At 40.0% G+C, this 11576-nt stretch overlaps 2 protein-coding genes across 3 annotated transcripts in view; one reads left to right on the forward strand and one right to left on the reverse strand.

Moving 5' to 3' along the window:
* Positions 1 to 5034, reverse strand: part of LOC109486774 (lateral signaling target protein 2 homolog) — a 114146-nt gene extending 109112 nt beyond the window's left edge. For both annotated transcript variants that reach the window (XM_019790663.1, XM_019790662.1), the window contains exon 1: positions 4885 to 5034. In XM_019790663.1, coding sequence (XP_019646222.1) covers positions 4885 to 4920 — 36 coding nt within the window. In that variant the 5' untranslated portion in view covers positions 4921 to 5034. The remainder of the gene's footprint in view (positions 1 to 4884) is intronic.
* A 113-nt stretch (positions 5035 to 5147) lies between these two features.
* On the forward strand, positions 5148 to 11230 carry LOC109486775 (charged multivesicular body protein 7-like). Its single transcript, XM_019790665.1, has 10 exons — positions 5148 to 5632; positions 6081 to 6252; positions 6591 to 6785; positions 6932 to 7002; positions 7268 to 7330; positions 7578 to 7626; positions 8596 to 8715; positions 9109 to 9213; positions 9494 to 9932; positions 10329 to 11230. The coding sequence occupies exons 1-10, from the start codon at positions 5169 to 5171 to the stop codon at positions 10460 to 10462; spliced, it is 1812 nt and encodes a 603-aa protein (XP_019646224.1). The 5' UTR covers positions 5148 to 5168; the 3' UTR covers positions 10463 to 11230.
* Positions 11231 to 11576: the final 346 nt, after the last annotated feature.

Here is an 11576-nt window from a genome sequence, read left to right on the forward strand (position 1 = left end):
TTTAATTCTACATACTGTATGAGCTTTATCCTCCTAAACAAGTTCATGCATCTTTTCATCTTAGTAACCACAATACTACTGAGGGGTGTTGCAAACTAATAATGAAGACAAACAAAATGCAATGTTGAAGCATTACACCTGTGCTACATTAGACAATACAGGCTGTAGTCATTTGAGCATTCACTATTTCCTTCTACATTTGCCAAAGCTATGTACATGTAACGTTACTTGCTAAACGTATGTACTGTATTGTACATGTACTTTTTAGAGAGCAAGAGAAATGAGCCTCGAAATTGTACAAATGTAAGCTATCATAGATGCCTGTACCGGTATTTTTCCTGACACCTACTTTATGGATGCTTATATTCCATTTTACTTTAAGTAAGACAAAAAGCATGTACATGTAAGAATGTTGAAAACATAGCAAAAAATCCTCATTGAAAGCAGAATCATGTGTTGTTAAACCACAGGGAGAAGTTGGGACATCAGAGCTCCACATGGTTCTGCAGTGTTCCAAATCTACAGATAAGCCTTGCTTGTCAGTGCCAGAGCCTCACCTGCTAACAGTGCCCCCTATGATCAGTGATGGGAACAGCAACGGCTCTTCAGGAGAGAGCATCTGGGCGAGCAGCAGACGTGGAAGCAGGCACCACCTGGCAGCTGAGTCCATGTATTTCTCTTGTTTAAATGTTATAGACGAAGGCAGTGAGAAGCAACACATGCACACTGACAGGAGGAACAAACAAATGGTAGAGAGCAGAAACGGCCATCCCATACCAAAGGACTTCTTTGTGGTAGAGCTCCCACGAAAGTTCCCAACTAAAGTCCGAATCAACAGGTCTAGATCGATGGGTGCCACGAAGATGAAGAGACCAAGGCATGTTCGCCGAACTGTTTCTGATGTGGAGGAGGGAAATGTGCATATTAAGCGTGGAATACCCCAGATTAAGATCTCTGTGACTGACATGGACTCTCAGGGAAGTGAGAACAGTTACCCTGCCTCGTGTGAGGCCAGCACTGATGCACTGACCATCAATAACAACCTCCACAGTGAAGGCTCTATCCAAAGTCTGTATTACTCTTGTACAAGCTCCATTCCACCTACCTCTGCAAGCAGCTCTGTACCAAGCTCACCTAACAGAGACACAGATAGCCTTAGCCCCTCTGGAACAAAGCAATCTTGTACGTGTAGCCAGATTCTTCAACGCCAGGAAACATACTGGATGTGTCTTCCTTCCCTTCTTAGTCTTGTGGTCACATCTATCAGCATAGCCTGCTCTCTGGCCAACTGTATCGCCTTCATACAAGGAGGGGTGGAGGTAAAGAAGACTGAGATCCTTCTGTTGGTTGTGTGTGTTGTCAGCTTGCTTTTGTACATAACTGAGATGTGTATTTTGAAGAAAATCTGGGTGTATCTCCACAACCGAGATGAAGATGCCATGCACAGAGAGACGGAGCTTCTGATAGAGCAGTTCTTTATCAACTTTCTCCGCGTAATACTGGTCAACATGTTCACGACCCTGCTGAACTATCTCCGTTGTCGCACAATGTTCTCAGATGTGAACTTCTTCATTCTTGTGTTTTCTCAGTGTGCTACAGGTGGAACAATTGCGGTCAAACTTCTTGCAAACACCGGAACAGAGGTTCTTAGAGAGAACGAACTGAACTGAGCCTGTACTTCTTCAAAAGCTATGTGGATGTAGCAGGACCAATAAAAAGAACATCTATGTCAGATAAAGAACATCAATTGGTCTTAACAATACACTTCAGAGAAGCAATGTGACAACTCTCACTGGGTCAATCTACTGAGGAAGACCAGAGTTTTCCCAGGTTTTGTGTTGAAATTGACCAAATTTGCTGACAAACCAGATAGCAGAGATACATGTACAGTACTAGTAGGTAACAAAAATGAATCAGACTTTCTGTACTTACCAGCAGGACTGGTGATTACTACTAGATGTACAAAACCACTCAGGGGACCAATAAAAGCTGGCCTTTGTGAACAGGTGGTCACTATACACAGGATTCTTAATGCTCATGTCAATGGTGAAAATGTATGTAAGGAGCCACCAAACAGTAGTCACATTGGCCAGGTGGTCTTCATGTACAGGTCAGGTGGTACACGTTTGACTAAAAATAATTGTACTAACTTGTATGCATATATTTACATAATTCCTTGTGCCATAGGTCTTTAATTCAGCATTACTAAAATTATAGTAAAAAAATCAAACTGGCAGAAGTAAAACACATTATCTTTGCTACATCAGCTGATGACCCACAAAAATATAGACTGCTGCCTGGTATCATGCTGTCTCAGTGCAAAAGACTTAAAGAGTCATAATCAAGAGGGCCTTTATGTACCTCATCAAATATAAAGTTACTGTATTAAATACATTATTTAATGTACAAAAATGTATATCTATGTGTAGATCATAATGTTTAAAGTATTTACTTATGTGCAACTATTTCTATTTATTTCCACAGTATTTATATATCTTGTCTTAATGGCCTACAATATTTCAATAGTTCAACACTATACCTGAAATTAAATTTAAAATAAATGATACATGTACAAGCACATGTATGGAAAACTTTGTTCCTTACATTAAAATCATTCTTCAAACAGGTTTTAACTTAAGTTTCCAAGATTTCCAAAATGTATAATTATAAACTTCCATAAGAGAAGTGCTTCTTTAGATTTTAATGCAACATCTATTCTCTTGTATGTAGTGACATGTGATATTGGTCCTTTGTCTGATGAATAAGATAATCATGTTCATTTACATGTATATACCAGTCATACATTCAAGCGCATCTTAACATTACCTCAAAAGATCCAAATAAACTCAAAAGAATGCTACTCTAACTTTGTTGCTGTCTTTTTTTTTTTAAATAGGTCTATACAACTGTAGATAAGCGAAGTCAACCATTGTATAACACTACATATCGTAAAAAGCAGTAACTTGCCCAAATGTTGTGTGCTTGGGAAAGGCACTTTACACCTATTTCCTCACTTGACTCAGGTGAAAATGAGTACCTTTACCTTATAAACATGTAGCTTTGGTCAGGAGCATCTTTTCAGACATGGAACATAGTGTCAAACCTCCAGCATCGCACTTATAAAAAATAGTAAGGGCCCTTTGCGGAATGAGTGGCTCAAACCATATGTAATCTTACACTGCAGCTTGGAATGACTGAGCAAAAATGGCATGTTATGCCTAAGGGCAATTAACAGTGAGTACTTATAGATATACGTCAGTACGTACTTAAAAGAAGACATTCAAGACAAACTGGATAAACTAAACACAGATAATACTGCCTGTTGTAATTACTAGTAAAGAACCCTGTGACATTTGTTAATTCAGGTCGCATGTGAAGCAAAGGTTACAAAGATATCTATCTGACTGCCTGTCTAAAACAGTTAGTTGTCTGCAATAGATAGTGTACATAAACATGCACAGTATAGGGGCAAAACTTGTACATGTTGTTTCATATTTGCAGGTTGGTATTAGGAAGTAACTGCTCTAGACCAATGAGCCAAAAGAATAACAAACTGATTTATTGCCTTAAAAATTGATTGTGCACTCTGACCTCCACATATACCTGAGATGTATTTAAGTATGCAACAAATGCCTATTTTTTAAAAGATGGTCCAGGCATATCACATAACCCTATACAAATATCTGCAGGTGCACCAGTGCACAGCTTTAATTTTGGGTGTACAAATATGTGTTGGAGTTGGATCAAAAATTTTAACTTAACACATATGTGCATATTTAATATTCACCCAATATTTCGAGTCCTGACAAAGCAATTGGATGCGAATTACCGACATATGGTAAAGAAATATGCATCATCTTTACAAGTAGTAATAGCAGGTGTATCCACGGTAGCTGTGGAGAGTGTTGAATTTATGTACGTTTTTGCTGGTAGTGTTATGTAAGTATGTCTTCATAAACATATGTACATGACTACCAGCAAAAACACCTGATGCAAGAGTCGCCATGTCTAGTGTAACTGTACTTTCAAAGTTCACAAGAATGCGAAGGTAGATGGTTCCATATTTGTGTCGATTACACCGTATTCATCAAATCAACAACAGCAAGTCAAACCAACAATGTTATATCACACTTGTTGAAGCTCCTTGGTCAAACACATGTAACAGCAGGGCAAATAACACAGGTACCCATCCGATTACAAACACATACACATTCATGCCATGCATAATTAGTCTGCAACTTTCGCTAGCGCTGCTTGGGGACATAACAAAAATAAAAATCATACTTACCAATACCTATCAAGCAAAATTAAATTCAGCAACTTTCAGACATTTGTAAAAACTGCTTTAAGTTCATCGTAATTTTTTAATCAAATTAAAATCATGTTGGGTAGTGAACTACTAAAAAGAGTATAACGTTAATTATTATAATTTTTTTTACATTCTTGGTCAAAATAATTTTTAGTTCCGTGATTTTTTTCTCAAACACAGTCGTGTCGTCTCGGTTTAAAGACTTCAATCTAAACTATGCTCCGATCTATGGTTTGTGTCCAAAATAATTTGCCAGTCCTCCTGTCTTTGTCCGAGTTCAGTGTTAGATGCTCATTTGCCCCCCTCCCCACTTAGTCACCTGGGACAAGTCGCGATCGTACACACTAGCGACAATTTGTAAGTCGTCTGCACAACATCGCTGCCACGTACTCTAGAGCGCTGGCCGCCTATCAACATCTACGGGCTGGCCTTCGTCATCCGAGGGCAACAAACCTCGCCACTAGCCCGCACAATCTTGTGTTTTGGTTGTTTATCAATGGGATCCGCGATAAAAACAAGCCAAATCTCACGACGTCGCGAACAACTGGCGCCGAAAGAAAACGTCCACGACATACCTTTGGCTTGTACAGCCACTTCCTCAGGGTGTACATGTCTTCTGCTGCTCCGATCGGGGTCTTCGGGCAGGGAGAGAAATAAGAAAACGTCAAACTAAAAACAAAACAAACGGGTTGAACTTCCCTGGAAATTTCGCACACGGTGTGCCAGCTGACGCATGCCCGATCTAATTCTCGCGTTTTGGCGAGACTTGAGATGTCGGCAGGTATCTCCCCAGGTGTTCCCGCCACTACATAAACATTCACCCGCCAAACTTTAATGTTGCATCATACAAGCCCCTCTTATGTTAATTGCCGTATCATATTTGAAATACGCCGCTCCAGACTTGAGCGGATGCCAACCAAGTTTATTATCTCGCAATCTACGAGAACTCGTATCAAAAGGTCAAAGTTCAATGCAAAATGGCGGAAAGTTGAACTTTGACAACCGAAACTTCAAAATTCCGGCTGAATATTTCCCTCTTACAGGACCACAGCACGTCCAAACGATGGCAGGGGATGCTGACTATCTACCGGAATGTTGGGAGGATGACGAGAGGATGAATTTTCTCTTTTCCGCGTTCCCAGACAATCGGGAACTGAACCCGCATCACTGGGACAGCAAAGTGCAGTTCTGGGCTGACTTGGTTGTTCACAGTTCGAGAAGCATGGACGAAATATGTCTGGACTGTTCTACCTTACCTCAGAGATTTAAGAGGAGTGGGAAGACACCGCTTGGGTTGCCAATAGTGCTGAATGAGATGATCAGGTAAGACAATAACTAGAAAGGTAACATTTGCAAAGCAAATGCATAATATCTGCCTTCACATAATTTTGTCTGGCCTAACAAACTACTGCTCTGTTTATATTTATGAGTCAAGCACATTCATATACATGTATATGGTGACCAGTCCCTCCTGCTCTGCCCTGCTACAAAATGTAACCCAACATGCCACAGCACCAGTTGCCATGGTGACAGATGTCTGGTCATTGACTTTATTTGTCTGGAGAAGAAGAAAAGAGGCAGATGAAAATGATGAGCAAAAAACAATATGTTTTCCTTTTGCGAAGGTGAAACATAAAAATATAACAATATTTCATTCAAGTATCTTCTCAGAAATTATTAGATTATGAATCATCTCATCCAAATGGATGAACAGCTGATATATATATTATATTTATTAATGCATATGTGATCTTTCTGTTTTTATTTCCAGACAAGGGAAAATTCAGAAGCTGTCAGAGTTCCAGTCAGGGGTGGATGCAGGTTGGGCGTCATGGGGTTTTGATCTCATGGTGAAGCGGCCGCTGCGCTGGACGTTTGGCACACTCACTGGCCGTAACCATGGCAACCCCGAGGGCACCTACCTCCTGCTCGATCTGGTCAAAGTACGGTGGTCAACACTCTTTACAATCTTTGATTGAATAATTACTGCCTTTTAATATTATTATGATTTAGTAAATTATGAAAATGGCTGTTGTCATTTTCCCCTCAGGCCACTATGTTATTCTGTGAATTTTGAAACATTAAATGGCATCAAGAAAGTTTTCCCGGTGACCTCTTCAGCACAAATTCATGATGCCACAAATATATGCATTTCAATGTACCACCACTGCACCACAGAATTATTTCAACCACAAATTTAAAACATGACAAAAATCTCCTTTTTTTCTCCTAAAACCACTGCCAACATTGATGAATTTACAGCACTTTGTACACAATGCAGGAAAAGGCAGAAGCTGTGCTGACTACCCATGAGAAGTCGGTGGAGTTTGAGTCTACAGACCATGTTGTGGAGTACAGGACTCTACTGGAGCAGTGCAGACACTGCTGTAAGGACCAGGACACACTGGACCTGGCACTGCTGCACCTCAGGAAACTCAGGAAAGTCTGCATCTTCCAGTCAGAGGAAGGGGAAAAGGTCAGTTCTTCGGGTATAAATAGCTCAATACAATCTTCAGTAAGGGGGGCATCTTTTGAATGCTGCTCTGTGATTGTGAATTTCGATTTAAAATGTACATGGTAGCCCTATAATTACAGTAAAATGTTGAATGTTTTTGTATGCAGCTCGTTAAGTTTGCGTCTTCAGCACACAAAACTGTCTCACCAGTAACAGACGTTGAGGTTGGTATCCTAAGGTAAGTGTGAGAAGTGACATCTCTTTTAACTATATCATTATCTGTATTTACATTAGATAATATGTACTATGTTATCTAGTACTAACTGCTCTTGGATCATTATAAAACTATCAAAAAAGGCTGTAGTGCAAGTACATGTACAATGTTTGTTAGCATACAACAGATACATGATAATGTACTTTGATGCTTAAGGCATAGAAAATTATGTGAATCATACATGTATGCAAACAGCCATTACAGAAATTTTAAAATGTTTATTTTTCAGATTAAAGAAAACAGAGGCTTCTTTAATGCAGCAAGTGGAAAAGTTACAATCTGACAGTGACAGGTGAGAAAAAGTACTTACCAACCTGATGAAATTATTCAGTTTAACCTTTAGCAGGCTGAAGTAGCAATTTGGCTATATTCTCTAATAAAGACTATTGCATATTGGTTACAAGGTTAGACAGCAGAACGAAGGTTAATAATATACATGTGAATAAGAAAACAATTGCAATATTCTTCTTTAAGTTTCTTTTTCCATCTTCTGATTCTGTATTACAAAATATAAAATTTTCCCATTCCATGTTGTTCAGGTGCAGGACAGATGCCAAAGTTTACCTTCACAAAGGCCTGAGAAATGCAGTAAGTACATATGAGTAGTAAAGACTGCTGTTCATTACATCTTAGGCCATGTCTATACGGAATCACCCAAACCGCGATTCGGGTAACTCACATTCCTCACATCTGGTCCACGTGCCACACACACACCTGTGAAACCGTGTCCGAACATAATGCGCTTGAGCTACATTTATTCCTGTTTGATGATAACACGCAAGGCGGCGTGTTATTAATGTCAGAGGTCAACGACCTGCTTGCTGATGCCCCCCTCCCAGCGTATCTCGGCCGAATGCCGACGTGGTCCCGCCAGAGGCGGTGAAGCTCGCCCTAGAACGGACACATTATTTGACCATTACTGCTCTTTAAGTTGCTGCCACGTAAAAGTTGGTATTGCATATAAAAAAAGAAATATCACTCCGTAATCCATGACCAGGCGAAGTCACATTGAAATCACATTGCGTTCAGACGCAAATCGCGATGCGGGGAAACCGATTCGAAACCACCTCTAGAAGTGGCTTGGGATCGAGGCACTTTCAATGTGATTTCGGAGCGTTCAGATGGAGCCACTTGAAACCGGCTTCGGGGTAAACCACATGTACACCGCCTTGGGTGATTCCGTTTAGACACGGCCTTACAGAGCCTGTATGGTGCCATGTGTAGTCCACAGAACACTCAGAGATAAACAACAGAGACCTGATAAAATGAGCAATATAAAAAGAAAGACTTTATGATTTGTTTATATCATGGTGAGTGTTGATTGCCTGTAACATACATCTTCCAGCTGTTTACAATTATGTCTGCTGGCTGTTTTGTTGTAAAGTGGATATGATATAATGTGTTACTACTTCTCTTTTGTAGTTGTGTTTGTATATGGTAATGGCTTCCTTTAGTTTTGGTCCATTTATGCAAAAGACTTGCTATCAGCACAGATAGGTTTAGAAATTACTCACAGCTTTAATTTTCTTACCACCATGTTTTGGATTTCTTCCCCAGGCAAAGAATGCCTTAAGAAGGAAGCAGCACATTCAGAAGATCATGGAGAAGCGGGAAGGCTCCTTGGAAACAGTCCATGGGCTCCTTAGGAGGATACAAGATGCTGAGTCTGACAAGATGGTGAGGGTAGAATTTATTTACTGGGAAGGGAAGGGAAGGGAAGGGAAGGGAAGGATTGGGAAGGAAAGAAATTAGTTTGGTAGAAAAGGAATGTGAGTGAGAAAAATCAAAGTGATGTGGCCAAAAATCACAAGATCAGGAAATAGAAATAAAGTATATACTTAAGTGTATACATGTAAATTGGAAAGAATCTAGCTTAAGCTGGAGGAAGTTTTAATGAATAAGTGGTCACAATCATGTAGTCAGTTGCAATGTTTTACAAGTACAACATACGATTATGCAATTTCGATTGTACATTTGTACATGATAACGTGGACATTGAAAGGAAGAAGAAAAGAAGACTGTATTTGCAACTTAGAGAAGACTCATAGTAGCTTTTCTGTCTTGCCCTAGGTGATAGATGCCTACAGGGCAGGAGTATCAGCTTTCAAACAGACCGTGGACAGAACAGGCCTGACACCAGAGGCAGTGGATGAAACCATGCTGGATGTACAACAGGTAGGGCAGGATAGTACAGAGATCTACTCATCTATCTATACTACAGAATGCTCCTGTCATATAAACTGCCATTGCCCTTTGTTGATTTTTGACTGTTTGTATACAAAAAATTACAAATCATTTTTCATGACTACCTAATTTATCCTTTCTCTGACCATTTTCTCTCCAGAAAATAATTGTATGCTTACTAAATCTATATTTCACTCTATCTAGAGCTTCCTTTTTAGATAGACCTTGGTAATGCTGGATGTTACATACTGTTGCTCTGTATCTATTGCAGGTTATTGAGACAAGCAATGAAATCTCTGACAGCATAGCCGGCGGACAAGCCGACCTGTCTGGCCTGGACCTGGACATGAGTGGTCTGGAGGAAGAACTAGCGGATCTCCTTGCTGAAGAAACACCCTCAGTGACACCAGGACGGACACCTAGTAAGAACCAGCCGTTCATTCGGGGTGCCTTGTCTACACCAGCTGCAGTGACTCCGCAGCCACTGAGGGAAGAAACGACATCAGTACCAGCTGTCCCCACCCCTACAAAACGTCAGCTGCCTGTCTGTGGGTTGGGGGTTTCCCCAGGGCCAGTTAGAGTAGACCTGGGCCCCTGCCCTGGCATGCCGTCCCCGGGAGAACAGCCTTCCCCGGTACACTTCACTCCCAGTACTGCAGCAGATGAGGACCTGGAAAGGGAACTGGAAAAGCTTAGTCTGGGTGAACCAAGTAAGACGCCCTCTCAGTCTGTCCTGTCAGTCTGTCCCCATATAGCTATAGCTGTCCTGAAGATACCACAAACATTTTATCTCTGAATTAGAGTATTACTTTGTCATTATTTCTAACAAACAGTTGGTTTGTCAGATACTTTGTTGATAGCATAATTCACACAGCTATGAATGATTTATTACAGTATTTTGGTGTTAACATTAGATATTGTCCCATGAAACAAGACTAGTAATTAATCAACAAAGGTTTTTATATTTTCTACCGAGTAGGCCAATATCAGTAGCATTAGTGTCACTATGTGGGGAAGTGTTATGTCTCAATGTTGGATTGTGCTCTACAACTACAAGTCCATATAATCTTTGTTGTATATCATTGACATATTTTTGTATTTTCCAGGTGAACCAGAGCTTAACCTGCCCTCCGTACCTGCCTCACCTGTGGGTGGAGCTGTAGCTGCAGCCGCACCTGTGAGTCAACACCAGGCAGCAGGAAGGTCTGATACAGCCAGGAGGCTGCTGTTAACAGAGTAGTGGGAAACATCAGTGTCAGACACATATTCTCATCATCTACAGTATTCTCAGAGCACAAACTGTATGTCTCACTTTAAATCATGGAAGATTTTGAGGTTAACTACATGTATGTGTAGGAACCCTGGAATGTCCTTAGTTAGTTCTTTGATACATGTATGTTTGAAGTAATGGTCACTTTTTTTCACATGTGCAACAAAGTTGCCAGTTGTATGCTTGATAGTCTTACTCAGTTGTGCATTACTTTACTATGGATACAAAGTTTGCTTTAAAGAATTAGAAGTGACATCACTGATACATGTATCTTTATTGGATGAGAAGCTTGGTGAGAAACATCTTAGTTTCTTGTTCTTGTATTGTTGTCGAGTCCCACATTCTAAATGTAGGAAATCTGTACTTTAATCTCATTAAGATACATGTATGAGGACTTCCTAATGCTAAGGAAAACTAAATTTACATCGTACATCCCATGACAGCATGACAAAATTCACTATGGTAGTAAAATTTCACTTTGAAGAACAAGATCTTCAGTTTATATACATGACATTGTTATTCCACTTCTACCCTGCAATCATAATATTTAATCTTTTTAACAGGATTGAATGGCATTGTTTAATTAAGATTTGGAATGAACCAATGTATAGTAAGGAGTGTTATTCTGTAAAAGACCAGATTAGTTTTGTCTATGAAAAGAAGGTTTTATCACTGGGAATGGGTAGATGTAACCCTGTTGTCCCTGTGTATTACTGTGAATAAAACATGTAAGCCATGGACATAATGGATTTCATTTTCTCAGTTTAACCAAATTACAATGTAGGTCATGCATCAAACTGGCATTTGTTTAGGAACATTGATACAATATGTGTCCAAGTCAGCGCTGTGTATCATCAAAGAGGTTAAAAACCCTATTGGTATCATTTAAGTGTGTATCTTTATCAGCAGACGTCCGGTCTTCAAGAACAGAAAGGATGATTCACTGTCCCAGATGGAGTCCTTCAGATGGTTTCAGGGACAGACTGGCAGATTCCTCTCAAGTTTAAAGTAAACAAGGGAGTCATCTGAGATCATCTTCACCTCCTTATTCTTTTCCTACAAATATCATAAAGATACATGCACT

The sequence above is a fragment of the Branchiostoma belcheri genome, unplaced genomic scaffold (genome assembly GCF_001625305.1).
Source record: "Branchiostoma belcheri isolate BF01 breed outbred unplaced genomic scaffold, Haploidv18h27 scaffold83, whole genome shotgun sequence".
NCBI classification, from domain to species: Eukaryota; Metazoa; Chordata; class Leptocardii; order Amphioxiformes; family Branchiostomatidae; genus Branchiostoma; species Branchiostoma belcheri.